This window comes from Talpa europaea (assembly GCF_964194135.1).
Source record: "Talpa europaea genome assembly, chromosome: 7".
Taxonomy (NCBI): Eukaryota; Metazoa; Chordata; class Mammalia; order Eulipotyphla; family Talpidae; genus Talpa; species Talpa europaea.
The window spans coordinates 126,428,774-126,450,828 of NC_140074.1; the positions used below are offsets into that span (position 1 = coordinate 126,428,774).

Here is a 22,055-nt window from a genome sequence, read left to right on the forward strand (position 1 = left end):
TAATCTTAGAAATGAAGGCTTGAGTGAATAAAGATATTAATAAAATAATTGTTAATTATTTTAATAATTGTTATAATTGTTATAATTGTTAATAATTGTTAATTTCATGGACATGTTCTGTTTTTTTAGATAAAATGGGAATGATTTTATCTAAAGTCATTATGGGATATAAACGCATTTTTACAAGTAGCTTTCTCTTGAAATATAGCCTAACCAATATATTTTTCTTTTCCAAGTTGCCTTATTGGTACCTTACCATTAATATTATTTGTACATACTGAATGCTCATTAAAAATGATGTATTCAAAAAAGGAAAAATGAAAACTTCAACATACCTCATGTTACTCTGTTATGTTTCTAGATTAATATAGAATCTAACTTTTATAGAGTGTCTGGTTTCAAATTATATGCATGTAAAAATTGCAAAGACAAAGTGTAATGTACTTTTTGTTTCTCTAAGACTATTATTTTAAGATTTATTTTTATTTATTTATGCATACAGGAACTGGGGTGTATGCCAGAGGTGCTGGGTGGAGGGCTGTGAGAGGATTCACCAGAGTCAGTGGGGAGCAGAACTGGAGGATCTACTGAAATACACTGCTGAGGGGAGCAGCTGGGGAGACAGGAGAGGTCTGCTGCGCCTTGTGTGTCAGCTTCTTGGCCGGGGATTGAACTCATGCTGCAGTGGGTGGTGATAGCTTGATAGTGCTGAGACTTTACCCTTTGTGCCACCAGGGAGGCCCTACACTAAGACTCTAAATCATGGTATGTTGATAGTCTTTTAAAAAGATTTTTATCAACTATTTCTATAGATTGTCCCATTGAAATTGTCAGTTACTAAATAACAGGAACAGTGGCTTGCCTAGTGCACATTATTCACATTACTATGCAAGTATATGATTTACATTATAATAGATTCCTTTTTCTTAGGAAAGAACACTATGATAAATCATAAATATTGGGATAAAACAGGGTTTAAAAACTTATTAGAACCATAAATTTTTTTTGGAATACATAGAAAGTCAGAAAAAAATTTTATATGATATTTTTTAAATAATTTATTGAAATTTATAGATCATTTTTTTACAATACCTAAGAAATTATAATAAAAGACCTGTATGCTTAAAGATTATTAATATTTTAAAAATAATTTAAATATTTAAAAAACTTTTGAAAATGAAAGTTGTCGGGATAGAAGAAAGAGTAAATCCTACGAAATTGTGGCAATCAGATTCTGTCAAGAAGGTAAGTGGATGAAAGTTCACTCTGAAGCAACTTGCAAAATCTTGAGAAGACCTGCAATATGATATGAGTGCTGGTGGCAAACTAAGTTGGTACATATTTCAGAGTGCTGTTTGGCAGTTCATGTTCAGGATCTTTAGAAACTTTGAACCTTATGATATAGTCATTGTACTTAGGATGAATCATCCTGAAGAAATAGTCAGAGGTAAAGGTAAGGATGTTTTACATATTTTGTTATGTACAAACATAACACTGACATCAGAGAGTAGTGAAGAGTAAGTCAAATAAATTAAGAGTAATGTGATCAAATATAGAACTATTGAAATTACTTCCTTGGAGAATTTTTAATGCCATGAAGATGCTCATGGTAAAGCATTAAGGGGATAATATACTAGTTATAAACCTTATCCTCTGCAATTCTAATTTGTATATTTGTGTTTATATGCATTTGTATATAAACATAATAGAAAGAGTTAAAGCAAAATGTTCTGGTTGTTAGAATTTAGGTGATTTTTATATATAGTTTTCTCTATTTTTAAAGTGTTCTACAATGACCACTTAATATAATAAGAAAAAGTAAACAAAGAAATGAAATTAGCACATTGTTAATTGCAGCATTTGATGATCATGGTATAAAATTGTCCTTAGATATGAAAAGAAAGATTGTGGTAAGAAATGGTAAGAGAAGTTTTTAGATTATAGTTACTTATTCAAATAAGGTTATTTACAACTTGTTACAAATCTCATGATCACTTTTGATGTGTTGTATATGTAGACTACACAAGAGGTTTGAAGGCCCTTAAAGATAGTAATGAGGATTTATTGCTACATGTCTAACAGGTAACAAGTAAATATTGTGTCAGAGAATTCTGGTAATTTTCCAATGATACGCTCACCCAGAGGTAACCCTACATGTGAAGGCTAGAAAATTATATTTATAAACTTGGCAGGCTTATAAAGTGTAATGGAGTACAGTATAGAATGGGTACACATGCAAAAAAGAAAATCCTGCTAGTTATTAGACAACAGGAAGGCATCTGTGTGCAGGTAGAAGAGGGACTAACAACAAATATACATTATAAGGATTTTCATAAGCCTTTGACAATTTCAAAAGTTGCTTAAAAAGGTTTATTTTTATTTTTTTACCTTTTTATGCACTTTAATGTTGCCTTGAATTTGACTCATTTGATTTTTAAGTAAGTACAAAGAACCTAAAATATTTTTAAAAATGAGTTTGAAGGACATGTGCATGCAGCTATAAAACATGCTTCTAGCATAGAAATCAGCATACTTACCTAAAAAGGGTCAGTGAGTAAATATTTCAGGCTTTGTGGACTGTGCACAGTCTCTGTCAGATAATTTTTTTTTTTTAATATTTTGTTCTTATAAAAACCTCTTAGTCAAGGAATATACAGTAACAGGCCAGAGGTTGGACTTGTTCATTGGGGGCCATGCTGTGGTGTGTCTGTCTGATTGGGTCATTTTACTTGTCTGTTTAATCAATACTAGCCATAGAGCAAACTGAAGTAACCATTAGAATTGTAAAGATTGTTTTGTTGTGGCTTAAGACCCAATTAAAAGCCAGAAGGCAATGTTATAGGTAATGAACTGGTGCCTCTAAATACTTGAATGAGTATTGACAGTAACAGTGTACTTTGCAGGAACTGAAATGTGCCTATAGACCTGGAAATCAAACCTACTCCACAATTGGTAGGATGTTTCCCAAGTACCAGAGAAAGTATGGGTCATTTGTGAACTCTGACAATATAAGCAGAATAGTTCTAATCACAAAAGTAGATTCAAGGGTTTCTTACATTTTGATTGTAAGGACTGGACTGTACCTTTTACACGGTCACTTTAGCATTCTTGCCTCGAAAGTAGATTAAATGAAGTCTCTCAAGGTTAGACAAAATATATTTTGGTTTGAGGTCGATGTTAGTAATCAAGTGTTTTTAAGAGAAAAATGGTCTTTAAAAGCAGTCCAGAAATTGAGGTTTCTTCTTTCTTAATTTCTAGTGTGACATGTGTGGGGGTGGTCAGGATAATACTGTATTTCATTTAAGCTTTAGAAAATGCTTCTGAGTTTTTCAAAATAAAAAATCCTCTTTAGCTGTCTCGATAGGTATTCAATAATGATTCTGCATTGAAGTAAAATCTGTTTGATTCTAAAATACGTAGTACTTTGAAAAGAAATCGACTTGGCTGAAACCACTGTATCTGTTGAATTGTGTGGTGCGTGCCTGGTCATGTTGCTGTGACTTTTCGGTGCTAACTACTGGCTGGCATGACAGGCCTAGGTGTGGAGGCAGTTTTTTGGTTTTCTTTTTTTAGAGATTTATTTATTTATGCATACAAGAGCTGGGATACAGGCCAGAGATGCAGGGATATGGGGGTGAGAGGATCCACCAGAGACAGAGCAGGGAACAGAACAGGCAGACTGACTGAAATACATTGCTGAGGGGAGCAGCGGGCGAGACAGGAGAGGTCTGCTGTGCCATGTGGGTTGCTCCCTGGCCGGTCAGGGATCGAACTTGTGCTGCAGAGGCTACGGGTTGCTTCATAGTGCAGTGCTTAACCCCTTGCGCCACCAGGGAGGCCCCAGGGGAGGCAGTTTTACCATGACCGTGTGCCAGGCCTTACTCAGTTATACCCTGGTTCTGTTGCTCAGCCTCAAAAACCTATTTATTGGCTTATTGCTTCGTGGATTTTTGTTGTCATTCATTTAGTCAAAAAGTGCATGACGTGACATTAGCTAGACAGCTTTGAAATTTTCTTTAAGTAACACTCAAGGGATACAACTACTGCCAAGATTGATAGAACCATGGTTCTATCAAGTGCGGTTTTAAATTGGTTGAAAATTTGGTTGCCTACTATTCTGCCATTCTCTAAAACTTTTAAGGTTGATTTCAAATTGTGGCATGCAGTCATGGAAAGATTGTTTTTTGTTTCTCTAAGAAAAATCTAACTCTAAGATGTGATTTATACTTTAGATATTTCTGAGTTATTAAATCTCAGAAATTCATATTTTAAATGCCTAAGAAAGCTTACTAGTGTAATTTTAGTTTTAATTGGTTAATCTTTTAGAAAAATTGGTTCTTTTATTTTCTAGTGTCTTTACTTCAAGAGTTTTGTGGCAAGATACAACTAAATGTCCAAAAGTGTGTTCTCTTATTGCTTTAAAACTGTAAGATTAATTTTTCATGCATGCTAAATTGTAATCAAGTCTTTTGAGATGGCAGATTCTAAAGTAGGTGTAATAGTAAAACTTTATTGTCCACATTAATTGATAAAATTCAAGAATTTCTTAGGGAATAATATAAAGTAGTTGCAATGAAAATATGACATTTGGGAAAAATGAGATTACTGCAAAAATGTAAAATTAATTTAGTGAGCACAACTTAATGAATATTCTGTTAAGTTCTAGGCTAGTGACTGCTGATTCTAAGGCAAACAAGTGGTGTTTTCTCATTCCCCCAAAGTTTGTAAATAGAGGGGAGACGGACTTAAACAACTATGGTGTGTGATTAGCACACAGTGTGATTGGCACTGCTTTAGAGGAAGGTACAAGGGCCTTCCTCTGTGCCCCCATGAGAGGTACCTACTTCACATTAGTAGAGAGAATGAGGTTAGTCAAGTAAGGGGATCAAGATGGCATTGAAACTGAATTCTGAAAAAAAAAAAGATAAAAAATTTCAGGTGAAGAAATAAGACAAAGGTATTTATTTAGGGGAAACAGGATATGAGAGTAAGAGCAGGAATTTCTGGGGAAAGCTGCAAGTTGTTAGTCGTTGTAATGGAAGGCACGCGTGTGGTTGAGTGGTGAGAGCTTTTAAACCTTACCCTCAGAGCCATAAGAAGCTGCTTCTCATCATTGCATTTTTTTTTCTTAAAAAAAAAAAATATTTATTTATTTATCTATACAAACACTGGGTACAGTCTGAAGCGCGGGAGGGTGAAAGAATTCACCAGAGCCAGAGTGGGGAACAGAACAGGCAGACTGATGAAATACACTGCTGAGGGGAGCAGTGGGCACAGCAGGACAGGTCTGTGCGCCATGTGGGACCTTCGCTGGTAGCCGGGGATTAAACCAGCGCTGCACAGGCTGCGGGCAGCTTCATAGCCCAGTGCTCAACCACTGCGCCACCAGGGGAGGCCCTTATCATTGCATTTTTACGAAGATCCTCTTGATGATGGTTTGCATACTAGATTTGAAAAAAGCAGCCATGTTAGGAATTCGTTATAGTCATCCAAATTAAGTATATTGAGATGCAGATGAATTAGGAGAAAGAACTTAAAGGGCCTGGTGATTATGTGATGGGGGAATGAAGGTTGAGAGAGACAAAGTCAAGGATAACTTGGTTTCTGGCTTGGACACCTAGGTGAATGGTAGTGCCGGTCCTGAAGTTGTATAATACACAGAAGGTTGGTTTTTACATGGTATGTGGGGAAATCAGATGGTGATTTTGTTTTCTCTTGTTGAGCTTGCAGGTTATATAATCAAGGTTTCCATTTGGCAGTTGGGTTTATAGCCCTGAGCTGAGAGGTGTAGGGGAGAGAGATCTCTCTGGTGGGACTGTACAGATTAAGCAAAAGGACAGCACAGAGCTTTCAGAAGGTGCGATGGTATTTAGATGGAAGAGCAGTTGGGAAGGTAGAAAGAAATGGTAGGAGAGTATGACTTTACAGTCAATGGAAGAGGGAGTTTAAGGAAAGTGTTTGCAGAGTAATCATTTGTGAATCAAGAATGTGTTGTAAGAAATTTCTTTGATCTGAGAAAGTTAAGACCCCAAATCTCACTTATATAGATGTGAAAAATTTAAAAATTAAACTTCATTTGAGAAACTATGAATAACATATGGTTCCTGTTCTTTTCTAAAGCACATATTTTATTTAGAAAAACTAGGAAAACAGATTATATATTAACTGGGGAATGTAGTTTATTTTTGTTTCATTTTCATCTTAAGACTTATTTTTATAGACTCCTAGTGTTAAATTCCTATCTGTAAAGATTCAAGATAATTATGTAACATACAAATCTGTATTTCTTTCTAGCTCAGGTCTATTGACATGTGTAGTGAATGAGTGAAATGTTATTTTTAATAATTCCACTTATCATATATGTAGAGGCAAATATTGCTGGAATTAATTTGTTCCTCATATAAAGTCACATGAAATATGTCCAAAAAATTTTACACATATTTTTGGAGCCTTAAGAGTTTTACTATAAATGTATTTTCAAATTACTAATAGAGTTTGTAAACTCTTATGACTTGTTATATGCATAAATAACTCTTTAGATATGTTATTTTCCTTCAGTAATTTTTTTCTGTGAAAGTATTTCCCTAGCCTTATAATTTTATTAAAAAGTATATAAGTGAACTTTCAAAAACTTAATAGTAGTGTTTTAATTATATTTGGTTTCCTAATGTCATAAACAACGCAGATATTTCCATTAAAGAAATTTTTAATGCTTTACAAGAGGATCTATTTCTTTTTTTTAATTTAAATTTTATTTTTTATATTCCCCATACAATTACAACCCCCTTATTTTGACCCTAAGCCCTCCTTTCCCCGCCCCCCCCCACACCCCATAGAGTGTCTCTGGTTCATAGTTGTTTGTTGATTTTGATTTTTTCTTTCTAATAGTTATTCTTTTTCCTGGTCCCTTATTTAAGTTTTCTAGATTCCTGCTATGAGTGAGACCATCCGATATTTTTCTTTTTCTTTCTGGCTTATTTCACTGAGCATGATCCCTTAAGAGGATCTTTTTCTTTAGGAATTTATTAGATATTCTTGCGATCATGATGCAAAAGAAGATCCGAGAAGAAAAGAGCTCAGTAGTATGGTTAAAAAGTATAGCCTTTTTTCACAAATGGGTAAATACAGATTTTAAAACAATTTAATTCTTTCCATTCACATTTTTTAAACCTTCTGTGGAAAAGTTGAAAACATCTCCATTGTTACCACTTTGTTTTCCCTCTCACAGTACCTTTCAAAATCTCAAGAGATAAGCTGTCAGTTAGTTTAAGTGTTTCTTTCACTTCCTGTTTCGTGACCATGTAGATTAATTGATTCTCTGTACTTCCTTCACACATGTGTTCTCTCTCATCCTCACATGTATGCACAGAGGCGTGAATGAGTGCACCAGCTCTCGACTCACAAGAGAGCCTTATCTTTTGTAGGTGTTCATTCTTTTTAAAAAGGTTTTGTTTTGTCCATCTTGGATTAAAAGCAGAAAGAGAGTATATAATTTGCAGCTTAATGGAGTGGAACTGATAATGAAATTTTCTTTTTTTTTGTATGCTTTTGACTTTTTTTAATTCTAGTTTTTGATTCTAAATATTCAACTCATTTTCTACTTCTGATTTAGGTTCAACCTTAAAGTGCAATTGCAGATTCTAGCAAGCTTCATGCTCACTGGAGTTTCTGGAGGTGCAAAGTATGCTCAGAATGGACAACTTTTTGGTCGTTTTAAACTTACTAAAACACTTTCTGAAGATACTTTGGCTGGACGGCTGGTGATGACCAAAGTCAATGCTGTTTATTTATTGCCAGTCCCTAAAGAGAAGCTAGTGCAGACCCAGGGAGCCAAAGAGAAGGTTTATGAAGCTACTATTGAAGAAAAGACAAAAGAATATATATTTTTAAGGATATCCAGGGAATGTTGTGAAGAACTTAATCTTCGGCCTGATTATGATACACAGGTATGTTTTGAAGGCAGCAACTGTGTTGTCTGTAATCTTCTTGTCATCTGACACTCTCCATCTGGTTTGATTTGCCACCTTCTGCCATAATCAGAGCCTTTACAATTGGCATGTTATACACATGGGTGGAGAATTGGACTTTTGGTAACAAAGAAAATTTATTCTCTTTGATCTAAGAAACATCTATTGGTAAAACTTTCCAGTTTTATACAAGGTTGAGTTTTTTGATTAGAGTTTTAAATCAGCAATGGAGGAACAGGTTAAAAGAAACTAAATTACATTCTGGAACAATGCTCCTGTATACTTTGTCTTCTGGATTCTTAGGTGAACTCTTTGCTCAATCTGTCATATGAAGCTGGAAACCTAAACTTTTTTCTTTTTCTTTTTTTTAAAATAAATTTTATTTTTGTATTCCCCATACAATTGCAATCCCCTTATTTTGACCCCAATCCCTCCCCTCTCCGCCCCCCACCACCCATAGAGTGTCTCTGGTTCATAGTTGTTTGTTTTTGATTTTCACTTTCTTATAGTTATTCATTTTCCTGGTCCCTTATTTAAGTTTTCTAGATTCCTGCTATGAGTGAGACCATCCGGTATTTTTCTTTTTCCTTTCTGGCTTATTTCGCTGAGCATGATCCCTTCCAGCGCCATCCATGTTGCTGCAAATTGCATGTGTTTATCTTTTTTGAATGCTGAGTAATATTCCGTGGTGTATATGTACCACATCTTCTTGATCCATTCATCTATTTTTGGGCATTTGGGTTGTTTCCAAAGCTTAGCTATTGTAAATAGTGCTGCTATAAACATAGGGGTGCAGGTGCTCTTTGGAATTGATGTTTCTGTGTCCTTTGGGTAAATACCTAGGAGTGGAATTGCTGGATCATATGGAAGCTCTATTAAACTTTTTTCTTTTTAAACAGAACTTGATGAATATTATTCATTCATAGTAAATTTTATCATCTGAGAGATGGTATTTCATAGATGTTCTATTAATTTTATCAAATATATTCTTTATAGCTGTGGTGGAATCAGATAACCTTTATCTAGGAGATTAAGTGATTTGTAAGTGCTTCAATTTCTTTAGATATAAAATGAGGTTTAGGTAGTATATATATATGCATCATTGGTACTATTAAATGAGGTAATCTATGTCAAATATGTATTACAGTGTCTGACATTTAATATACAAAGCAAATATTAGCCATATAATTATTCTTAGAATATGATTGAACTTTAAATGAATCTCTAGATTTGGCTTCCCTAAAAGATTGTCTCCACGGGGTATTCTTGTGAGCTAGAAGTATTGGTTTGCTTTAATGCTTTTTTAAACAAATACTTCATTTTTGTGTTTCAGGTTGAACTTCAGTTTCAATTAAATCGATTACCCCTCTGTGAAATGCATTATGCGCTAGACAGGATCAAGGATAATGGGGTTTTATTTCCAGACATCACTATGACTCCAACCATACCTTGGAGTCCCAACAGGTACAGAAAAGACATCGTATTAAAGGAAGTTATGTTAATGTTAAATTGAATATCTGTGTCAAATAATTCAAGCATACTTTTGTAAGGAAGTTTGCCAGTGTACTTTAAGGACATATTGTACTAGCTGAGACAGGAGGAGTAAAAGAATCCTTAGATTGAAACATTTGAGGTTCATCATCCATTTTCTTCACTTTCCTCAGAGTCTAAATAAGTTCTGTTGCTTTTCTCACAGCTGTAATTTGATAGGGTGCCAAGTAATTTAGGAATATTTCTCAGTAGAAGTTGAATGGAGGAAATTAGAGCCTTTCTGAAATGGTTCAAGTAGTTAATTTAAAATAATTTTGACTATAGAAGGCATTTTTGTCATTTACCAAAATGGAGAAAGTGTCATGGAAGATACTACTTCAGAAACTACTCTCAAGTCAATGGTTGAGTAAATATTTTCTGAAGAAATTCTATTCAGCACATGCTTATGTCTAATTAAATATGATACTTGCATTTTGTTTCAGGAATGACAGCGATAATAGCTGCAATGACTACAACTGACTTTTATCTTTTTCAGTGGGCTTTGCTTGGGCTCAGCTCCTGCTTGGGCTCAGCTCACTGCATTTTTTTTTTTTTTTTTAATCTTAGTGGCTCTCTATGATAGAAGTTTCTTTATCACTTATGTCAATCCAATCATGACAGGATGACCCTATTTCATCTCTGATAGAGGGGTCTCGTATCTTCACTGTGTGGTATCCAAGGTCACCCTGGGTGTTGGCCTCCAGCTGGTAGCTGGGGAGAATGAGCACAGAGGGTTGTGTGGGTAATGTCTATGGGCTGCATAGGGGTACATATCACTGCTCTCACTTTCCATTTCTTCTGGACCTACAAACAGAGAAAGCAAAATATGACTTAAACCCAAAACCAAATCATTTCTCTCATGTTGTCAGGCGCCCTTACTGCTTGATCTCTTTCCACTGCCTAAATTCTTGAGCAGGAATAGTCTACTATTTCTGGTAGTAGTTATTCATTCTTCAGTCTGTGTTTTCCATGTCTTTTTTTTTTTTAAGATTTATTTATTTATGCATACAAGAACTGGGGTACAGGCCAGAGGCACGGGGAGTGAGAGGGTTCATCAGAGACAGAGTGGGGAACAGAACTGGCAAACCAACCGAAGCACACTGCTGAGGGGAGCAGCAGGGCGAGTCAGGAGAGGTCTCCTGAGCCATGTGGGTAGCTCCCTGGCCGGGGATCTACCTTGTGCTGCAGTGGCAGCGGATAGCTTCATAGGTTGTGTCTTAACCCTTGCGCCTCCAGGGAGGCCCCTGTTTTCCATGTCTTCACTCTCCTGAAAGCAGTGATCCGCTAATCATAGAAGTCCAGTGGCGTCTCAGTTTTCATTTGATTCAGCTTCTCTGCATCCTTTCCTCTCACAGCCAGTGCTTAATTTAGAACTGGGCTGTTTCGACAGCCTTCTAGTCAGTCTTCATCCTGCTATCTGAGTCTCTGTTCTTTGGCCCAACCCACATATTTCTTCCAGAGGTAGTTTCTGTAATAATTATTTCATCTCACTGCTTACAAGTCTCTGAAGACTTCTCCTTGTCATTTAGGTAAAGTCTGAGTAGCCAGTAAAAAGTTATGTGGTCTCATTGACCATGCTTTTCAAAACTCTTTTCAGACTTGTGTTTTTTTCTATTTGACACCCTCCTTTTCCCTTTAAAAAAAATTCCCATACTTTAGCAATTCTGAATTACCTTGAAGTTTGTATACTTTACCTCCTTATCTTTTAAAAATCCTTAAAATTAAAAAAAAAAAATTATAGTAAAATCTATGTAAAACCTACCATCTTAATCATTTTAAGTGTACAATTCAGTAATGTTAAGTACATTCACAATGTTGTCTAGTCAACCTCTGAAACTTTTTCATCTTGTAAAACTGAAACTATACTCACTAAATGCTGTGCTTCTCCCTCTCTCAAACTGGCTGTCTTGTCTGTAAGTGATTTTCTCTATCTGAAACAATCTTTACCCAATATTGATTTATTGAAGATTTATTGAAAATCTCTCTTCCTTTAAGAAAGCTCAAGTGTTTTCTCTTTTAAGTAGCTGAACCAGATCCTTCCATTTCACTATGTCAGCAGTATTTTTTGAATGCCCACAGTTAGCGCGGTTCAGTAAGTTTCATGCTTTCAAGCATAATTTTACCCAAATTTTGTCATTTGTGTACATTTCTTTTCTCATTAGTCTCTTGAGCTTTTAAAGGAAGAAGACTGTGTCTTATTTATTTTTGAATCTTCAACATGCTTAACATGTGACACATTTAAATTAATTAGGATGTCAAGTTTAAAGAAGAAAATTAGGGCTTCTAATGTGGGCTACTAAAGTTTTTTTTTTTTTTTTTTTTTTGCATAGATGAACTGGGGCATAGGCCAGAGGTGCAGGGGGTGTGATGATCCACCAGAGACAAAATAGGGAGCAGAACGGGCAGATTTACTGAAATACACTGCTGAGGGAAGCAGTGGGTGAGAGAGGAGAGGTCTGCTATGCCATGTGGGTCAGCTTCTTATCTGGGGAAGGAATTCAGGCCTTGGAGGTGATAGTGCTGAGACTTAACCCCTAGGCCACCATTGAGACCCCTAAAGTTTTAGATGTTTATGTGGCATGTTCACTTCTGAAAATTATATATAATGATATAGCCAAATACACGGACTGCAGGTGTCATGTGGGAAAATGTCAGTAACATAGACAAATGCTATATGAATTTACCCATCTGTGGTGGCTAAAGAACAAAGAAAATGAAACAGAAACCAACTCTTAGACTGTGAGAACAAAATAATGATTACTGGAAAGGAGAGGGGGAGGTTGGTAAATTGAGTAAAAGGGGCAATTGTATAGTGATAGATGGAAACTAGACTTTTAGTGGTGAACATAATATAGTATATACAGATGTTGATGTGTAAGTCTGTACACTTGAAACCTGTGTAATATAATAAACCAATGTTACTTCAACCAGAAAAAAAAAAAAGACTAAATGGCAAGTAGAAGAAAACTTTCAAGCAGGAAGAGATTCTACAACACTGTAATTTAAATAGTAATTAAAAGTTATGTGTCTGGGATTATACTGGGAAATCATTAGCCATTTAAAGTCTTCTGGAGTAAGGTGGAATACAGATAGATAAATGAAATTTATTATGCTCAAATTATTTTTGAGCATGTAGTCTATAAATTAATTATAACAATGAATTAGTTCAGAGAAAAAAGAACTTTGAATTAATTTGCTTCAGGAAATAGGATAACTCTTATTCAGAATAAACTCAAAGAGACTTTATATCATATTAAATTATGAAAATAGAAATGATTCATTGGCATGTACATAGTAAATCTTTCTTCCTTTATTAAGTAGGTTTTACAATAAATAACTTGTTTTACTCATTGACTTTCTATAAATGTTTATCATTCATGATCAGAAACTAGAGATGACTGATATTGATAGTTTTTTATCTGTTTTGAAGCAATGGACTGTGTAGAGAATGACATTTTAGAACTATACCTATAAGTTTATTGTTAACCTCTTATATTTATTTTTATAATTAATATCTCTAAGTTCATTAAGGTCCCCAAATTTGAAAAATTGGAAGGTATTTAGAAATCTTTTTGTTGTTTAAGTGTGTACTGACCAGATAAAATATTTTTTTCTGAAATCCTCAGAAAATTAATATTAATAAAAGCTCACATTAATTGAGCACTTACTGCTCAATTATTTTTCTAGACAATTTGCATGTGTTACCTCATTTGATCTCTAAAAATAACCATTTGGTGCAAGTATTATTACCTTCATATCAGATAAAGGGACTGCTGGGGACAGACATAGAATCATAGTGGTCAGCTATGGATGTCAATTTCCTGAGCTATAATTGTGATGTTAAACAAGTAGAGAGGGAAGCCCGAAGGTAGGTGATCCAGGGTTGGTGCTGGGGCTCAGCAGTGCCATCAAGGGCCTAGTTTCTCCATCTCCTCTGACAGAGACTACGTTGGTTTTTCTTCTTGATGCCTTTCCTTCCCGATTACAAGATGGCTGCTGCAGTTTTATTCATCATGAGCTCCTTCCTGACAGGTGGAGGAGCAAGGCCAAGAGCATGAGGGGTTTCCTTTATTGAGCTTCTGTTGTTTTATTGATACAGAAGCCCTTTTGAGGGACTTCTTCCTACATCTCACTGACCAAAATTGGATCTCCAGTAGAAGAGATGGGAAATGGACTGTTGCAGCTATTTAGGCTCAGTATTAATGGAGGGAGAAAAAGGGTGCTGTGAAGTTTTGGGGTAACCATTCCACAGTTTCAGCCAAATGTATTAGATCTGTACTTAGCGATCACCTAGAGCAATTCCTCATTTATAGAGGATAGAACATTGCCAGGTTACTGGCAGAATTTTGAATCAATAAACTGGTTAGTGCTGAAGGACTCTTTGGAATAAAATGCTTGCGCTTTAGTGAATGAATACCAGGAAATCTAGTGACACTGGTCAGTTCTTTTGTTTTTTACTTAATTTTTTTCGAATTTCAGAAAGTGAGTAGTGGCATGTAAGTATGGTCTGTTTGTTTTCTAAGATTTTATATTTTTTAGGCAAATCTTATTTGAAATTATCATAGCAGTAGTTATAATTTTTTTAAGACTTGAAAGTGTTAAGATTTTCCATAAATATTAGCTTTTGACTTTAAAAGAGTATAGCTTCACAGAGAGGGGATTTTCCTATCTTAACCATGTCCTCTGCCTTCAGGATTATTTGTAGACATTTTGTAAATTTTCTGAGAGTCTCTTTACACACCCATCCTATTTTGATTCACATCCCTATCATTTTTACCATAGCTGTTGAGATTTAGTGTTTTAATTGTAGTTGTGAGAAAGAATGCTGTTGCTGCTCTGTGTGGTGTGATCCCTTTCAGCATCTGCTGTCCATTTAAACTTCGAAACTTAACCAAGTTGTGACGGGACCCCAGTGAGCTGGATCTCATTCATTCCATAGGTCACTTGTGCTGCCACGGCAGGTGTCCTCTACCCCAAAATGTAGGACAGATGTAGATTATTTGTGTGCATGAGAATATTAGAATACATTTCCTATTACTTGGCCTTTTTTTTTTTAAGATTTATTTATTTATGCATACAAGAGCTGAGGTACTGGCCAGAGGTGTGGGGGAATGAGAGGATTCACCAGAGACAGAGTGGGGAACAGAACAGGCAGATTGACTGAAGTACACTGCTGAGGGGAGCAGCGGGTGAGTCAGGAAAGGTCTGATGTGCCAAGTGGATAGCTCCCTGGCCAGCTGGGGGATCGAACTTTGTGCTGCAGTGGCTGCAGACAGCTTCATAGGTTGTGTCTTAACCCCTTGTGCCACCAGGGAGGCCCTTCTTGGCCTTTTTAAAAAAGACTGCTCTTTTCTGAATAACAGCTCTATGTTTGCTGTCTCTTAAACTGGGACATACAGGCTTGGGCTTTTTTCCACGTCTTAAGGGGTCGTTTAGTGGATTAGGATTTGAAAGTCAGTTTCCCTTGTGTATTGTGTTTGCTATGCAGTGAAACTACCACTTCATTATTACAGAAAAAATTTTCTTTGATGCTTTTATGTAACAGAGAAATTTTATTTTTGAGACATTGCCATCAGTATCTATAGACTTGGCAGCCACTAGATTAAAAGTATGTGGTGTCTTTAGATTCATCATCAAAAAATCTTTTGTCTTGTAATAGGACAACATAACTAAAGTCGAGTTTTGATCAAATAACAAAAATATTCCACATCAACACTCTTGAGTAATTGTTGCAAAAGCAGTTTTATAATAAACATTTGTTTCTGTAGATGCTGTTATTTCAGTATTTTTAATGGCTCAGTGAAATTAGGCTACTCATATGCTGTATTCTGTTTATTAATAAGATGCATGTGTTTAAAATAACTTACATTTATATTTTCTGTAGACAGTGGGATGAACAGTTGGATCCTCGGCTAAATGCAAAACAGAAAGAGGCTGTTCTGGCCATTACAACTCCGCTTTCCATACAGCTGCCTCCTGTTCTCATCATTGGACCCTATGGGACTGGAAAAACATTCACTTTAGCTCAGGCCGTTAAGCACATACTCCAGCAGCAGGAGACGAGGTGAGAAGGTGGTATGTCTGCTCTGATTTCATATTAGGACACGGCCTCTGTCCCCGTTGAGAATTTAAAGCAAAGGCCAACAAGACAGTTCTCATCCAGTTTGTAAAAATGAAAAAGAAAAAGAAAGAAAAAGACAAAACTAACACCCTAAAGCACTAAAATTTTAATTCTCTTAAAACATACTGTGTTTTTGGGGGCCTCCCTGGTGGCGCAGGCAGTTGAGCGCAGCGCTGTGAGGCTGTCCGTAGCCTCTGCAGCGCTGGGTCCATCCCCGCAGGCGGTGGAGCAAACCACATGGCATAACGGAAGTCTCCTTCTCACCCGCTGCTCCCCTCAGCAGTGTATTTCGGTCAGTCTGCCTGTTCTGTTCCCTGCTCTGTCTCTGGTGAATCCTCTCACCCTCCTGCACATCTGGCCTGTACCCCGGTTCTTATATAAAAATAAATAAATCTTTAAAAAAAAAGCAAGATAAAAAAAACGGTATTTTTTTTTTTAAAGTTGGCAATATAGAGAATATCTTTTAAATAGCCAGCCAGACTCAGAGTGTGCTAAGGACTTGTGATGTATGTTAGAGTCAGAAGAGTTGTATTTAAAAACAAAACAAAACAAAACAACTTTCTGTGACAGATTTAAAAATAATTTGGGGAACTTATTTTCTTTATAGTCTAAAGAGTAATATAATTTCCTAAAGGCATCATTGAATAATATGTTAGAGCTTACTGAGTAGGTTGAGGGAAATGTATAATTTTAAGATGGCCACTGCTTTTTTTTGGTATTATACTGCTTGAATAGTTTTGTGTTTTATCATTCTTTTTATTTGCACCATTTATTTCAGCAGGATTCTCATTTGCACCCATTCTAATAGTGCTGCTGATCTCTACATAAAGGATTATTTACATCCATATGTAGAAGCAGGCAATCCCCAGGCAAGACCTCTCAGGTATTGTTTAAGGCTTATTACGTATCTGTTTCATACTTTATTATTCTTAAGAAAAGGTGTCTGTAAAGATTTTAGTAACTTGGAGAATAACGAAATCTTTAACTGTGTATTGGCATTTGGAAGTTACGCCTTTTGAAGAAACCATTTAAAATTAAGGAAAAATTTTATAAACTTTGACCATTTCTTAAACATTAAATAAAGAGAAAGACATCCTTTTTTAAGTTTTGTATGTAAAAATGTTGTTACGATCTGAACAGATTTTGATGTGTATCTCTAAAAGCTACTATAATGAAATAATATAAATATGATTAATTTAAATCAAATTTAGTATAATTAAACTAGCATATTTTGCATGGCAAACTAGTCATGTGTGATAGTTCTTTATTGAAAAAATTTTGACTGTGTTTATGTAGGTAATTCCATAGATGCTCCACCTTAGAGAAGTATGGCATATTGAAATGATTTTTCAACAGAATATAGCTGACTGGTATTTCTAACTTTTAGCTGTCATTTAAGAGACAAAGAAAATTTTGGTTAAAATAGAAAGGTCCTCTGAATGTTTATGGTTATGAAATGTACTTAATACAGGACTGGGGGAATAAAAATCCTTTTCTTCAGAGAACAATAAAGAATCATTAAATGGTTGTTTATTATACCATTTGCTTTCATTGTTGTATGAATTAATATTTAGTTTTACCATTTTACAAACTAATATGTCATGTCCTATGTTGATTGAATACGATTATTGTTTACAAATTAATTTCTAACCACATGTTGAATCATAATTCACTAACTTTTTATTTCAAGTTGAGCCCAGGCATGGAAAAATGAAAGTTTGCTATTTAATTCTTTACTTATCATAGCCAAAACCATTAATGATTTTATAATTGCCTTAAAAAGAACAAAGGAGACAAAAATGGCACAGCCTGTTTACACAGCTTTTGTGCTGTACTTTCTTTTAGCTTTGGAAGATAAATTAGAACAGAAATAATTATTTTAAGTAGAATTTAATAAGAAAGTATTGCATGTATGTAATCACTATAAATATAAATATGATATTTATTAATGGACACATTTGTCAATAGCTAGTGCTTCAGAATCTAATCATTTTTAGCTCATGCGTGAAAATTAAGCAGCTAATAGCAGTTTTATTCTGAATATCCTTACTTTAATGAAGATATTTGTTTTGTTTGTTCTGTTATTGGTTGAGCCATGTGTTTATGTTTATGTTTGTCTATGTGTGTTATGTAGGAACCACAACAGTCTCAACTTTCATAGTGTACTTGACTTATAAATGAGGGGTAAAGCCCACTCAAATCTTGCTTAACCTACTACAGGTCACTTGACATTTGGGGCAGTAGAGTTGTTTTCATTAAACTTTGAAGTTTACCATTTGGCTAGCATTATATTCAGCTTTTGTCGTGTAAGATTATATTTGGGAGAGTATAATCCAATAAATACGTAAAATAAGAAGCTATGTTCCAGTAGGGCATGTGAGTAGATGTAGTGGCCCAAATATAGATACTTGCCTTCTAGCAAAAAACTTGTCTCTCACAAGTCTCTGGAGTGGTTCAGTGCAAGATGGAGAAAATACTTAAATACAAATTTCATGCTTTTCATTTAGTAAATTGAGTAAAATAAGAAAAGACCCAAGTTCCCCAAGTATTTTATTTTCTTTATGTGACCCCACATTTTCATTATAGCTTTTCTCTTCCAGGAAGGTCTTCACTTATAAATATATTTCCCAAGAGGATTAATACATTGAATTATTGGGATTTATTAGCGCTATCTTCTATTACATTAACTAAGATTATTTTATAGTTTTCTTAATAGTTATCACATATGAAAGGTGGGGGAGATAGAGTAGAGAAAATTAGAATGACTTGAGCGCTCAGGGATCTCTGTCAATAAACTTTATCTGAATTGTCCCAGGATACAGGGGAAAGAACACAAGAGGGCACTAAGTGTCCACATATGACCTTGAAGATGTTGGGACTCTGTGGAGTAGGACTGATAACGAGTTTCCCTTCTTCACAGTGCAGTCTAGAGTGGACCCTGGTAAATGCCACTAAATGTGACAATAGTCAAAAACATTAGTTAACACAGTAAATGTGTCAATACATACATACACACATACATACTTACATATATATATATATATATATATATATATATATATATATATCTTTATGGTGGAATTGTATAAAGTTCTGGTAGCTGCCATAGCAGAGCTTGAAATATTTGGGGATAGAGATTTTTAGAAACCATTTTAGATGATATTTAGGCTTTTTTAAATTTTTACTTAGAATTAGATTTTTAAAATGGAATAGAGAAGAAAAACAGCTTCTGTGTATGGTTCTGGAGATCATTAACTCGTTCTGGCAAAGTCATCCCTAAGTAGTCAGAGGTCATGGAGGCTATGGAGAGGTGTGCATTTCCTGCCTTCTGGGCTTATAGGTATTTATTGTATACAGATCTTTAAGGTTCTTTAAAGAAACATTTTCTTCTGGGATCATGTCTTCCTGATTCTGTAGTGTCTTACTAATATTGGGGGGAGTACTTATTACATATGAATTCAATATATGAATATAATTTCAATGAACTAAAATTATATTTTACCAATCTTCTGTTTTAAGAATCATTATTCATTTGGGATACATGGCTGACTTGTTTCTAGAAATACATAAATTGCATCTTGGTGTCACACTTTATACTAAATGCAGTGTCACTTGTCACCATCAATTCTTCAATTCTGAAAAATGATGTTGGATGTATTCTAAATAATCTTATAGACACTACTTTAAATGTTGCTCAAAATAAAAGTACAGAGAATTTTTAAAATAATTTTAAAGTTGGCACTAGAATTATTATACTTTTAGAGAAGGAGGGCTAATGTGAAAACTTTGTCTTTTTACTAACTTGAATGAGTTAGCTTTCTCATCTATTTGTGAAAATGTCAGTAGTGAAACTTAGAACTTCAATTTCTGTTGGTTTTTTTTTTCTGAGGAAGAAGCGGTGCTTGAAGTCAGATTTAAAGAGTAATTTGAAAAACTACCTTTTCAGCTTTGCAACGAAATATTCCTTAAAGAAAATATGGAAAATATAGTAAAGCAAAGGAAAGATATGAACATTATCTATAATTCCACCAGCTAGGAATAAACACTATTAGTATTTTTTAGTTTAACTTTTAGTAATTTACAGTCTTAAATGCACATACTATAGTTAATATTAGGGGTAGCAGTACAGATTTAATTGTAAAATGAGATTTTTCATGTATTTAAAAGTAAATTCTGCTTTGCCGATTTGAATAAACATTTTTAAATAAAACCTAAAACATGTTTAAAATCGTGCATCTTTTAGAAACAATGTTGATTACTTTCACCAAGTTTTTAGTCTTATAGCAATATTTTAATTGCTTCTATTATAATTTTTATTTAGGTCCGCTTATTAAGGCCCCTCCCTTTATTGCTTTGCTTAAAGAAAGACAAAATCCACTTCTAAGCATTTCATGGAAAGTCAGAACACATTTTAGAATATCATGAGATTAGTTTTTGCACACATTACATTTGAGCTTCCTTTGAGACATCCTAGAGGAGAAAGCAACATCAGATGAACAGTTGGATGGATAATGTGTGCTGGAGCTCAGAGGTGAGGTCTTGGCTGAAGAGAGAAAAATGTGAGTCACCAGGGTATTGGTATAATTGAGGCCGTGGGCCTGGGTGCAGTTGTCAGGAGAGAAAACAATTTGAGAAGAGGAGAGCTTTGAAGACTCAGGCTTGAGTAACCCTAATCTAGAGAGGTAGAGGAAAGTTGGGGTAAGTTGAGTCTTGGAGCTGAAGGAGGAAGGAGTTACCACAGAACTGCATGCTGCTAATAAGTCAAGTCACTTGATGAACCTGAAAAATATCCAGATGATTATATATTATATATCCAGATTATATATTATTGGGTAATATTCAAGCATGTTGGGTGACTAAAGAAGTGAAAGGTTAGGTTAGTAAGTAGAGAGGGCCATTTGGATAACACTTTTGGGAGACTGGGGAAGATAGGACAGTGTTTGGAAGAATATGAAGAATTAAATGAAAGTTCTTTTAAAGTGGGAGAAAACAGAGCACTTGAAGTTTAAAAAGCCTTTGTAAATGAGAGGTTGAATCTAAATACTGGCAGTTTTTTCTTCCCTAATGTTTCAAATATTTAGATTACTTTTTTAAAAATTAGTATTTGTAAAAAATTCACTGTATGTAGTTTTGTAAAAGATAAATTTGTATCAAAGAAATACTGTTTCTTACCAACCTCCTTCCTACCAAACATCATCCCCAAAGGCAAATCCTTTTGACTCTATAGTAGTTTCCTGTGGGATTTGCTTCTATTTTTCCTAAATATATGTATTTAAACAGCTATATTTATATATGTATATATAAAACTGGGTATCTGTTGACTTTCATGATTATGATTTTGGTCATATATTTGCTTCTAGCCAATAATATGCAAATTTCCTTTCTTGTTCTGTTTTTTTTTCTCCTGGCATTAATATACTTAGCTTTTTTTTCATGGCTTCATTTTCTCTGAACATGTGACCAGATCTTTATACCCTAAGTGACTATGTGAAAATACATGTCAAAACATATTTCTGCTTTATCAAAGCTCTTAGATAATTTATCAGTGCCATTTTTTGCTTCCCCTTTCTGGAGACTTGCCTCCTGATTTAACTTACTCCTTTCTGAGTTGGTTCTCTGTTTTTCTGAGACTTCTCTTTGCATCATCTTGGCCATATCTTTTTCTTTGCTGTTGTGTTAAGTTCTGTTTCTTGGACCTCAGGTATTCCTCTTTCTTGATTTTCTACCTGATTTTGTTGGCACATATCCTTTAGTACATAAATGTACTTTGTAGTATTTTCAATCCTATTGAGAATAAGTGCATAAGGTTACTGTTTTCAGCTTTTGAATAGCTGAATATGCCTTTATTTTACTATCAGATTTAATGGGTATGGCTCAGTAACTGTGCAGTTTTTTCCTTAATATTTGTTCATTATTAAGTGAGTATTTAGACAGGATCAGTAGCCATGAGGATTTATTTCATGATAAATTTTATGCATCTAGAGGTGTTTCATTATAAGCCAGAGGTTACTTTTAGAAGAAAATTATCATACAAAAAGTATGATGTAGAAGATGTAATTCTTCTGCCAAGTCTAGATAGTCTTCATTATGTAAATTTTCTCCACACCAAAAATCACTTTCAAGCATGTTTGGCTTTTTTTGGGTACTTTACGTACATAATTTATTTCTGTAACACTGAGCCTTTAAAAATAGAGTATAATGAATAGCAAACATCTTGGTTCTGATTCATTGAGACACTCAACACTTTCTTTAATCTTTAATAAAAGAATATATGTTAATTTAAGAATTATTTTTAAATTAAAAAAAGACCTTCCTGTAAAGCTCAATATCATGTTTGGTTTTGAATAGAATGGAAAAATAAATTCAATTCTAGAGTGAGTTAGAGAATTTAAAAAATATTCAATAGCATTTTTAGTAAAAAAATTGGTCACTAACTT

General features: G+C 34.6%; 1 protein-coding gene across 2 annotated transcripts in view; it reads left to right on the forward strand.

Moving 5' to 3' along the window:
- HELZ (helicase with zinc finger) overlaps positions 1–22,055 on the forward strand; it is a gene marked incomplete at both ends in the record, with an annotated part of 123,875 nt that overhangs the window by 35,587 nt on the left and 66,233 nt on the right. Inside the window, 4 exons of one of the 2 annotated variants that reach the window (XM_084236911.1) lie at positions 7,613–7,946; positions 9,301–9,431; positions 15,382–15,561; positions 16,397–16,501. In XM_084236911.1, coding sequence (XP_084093037.1) covers positions 7,613–7,946; positions 9,301–9,431; positions 15,382–15,561; positions 16,397–16,501 — 750 coding nt within the window. The remainder of the gene's footprint in view (positions 1–7,612; positions 7,947–9,300; positions 9,432–15,381; positions 15,562–16,396; positions 16,502–22,055) is intronic. The other variant, XM_084236912.1, reaches the window with a different exon arrangement.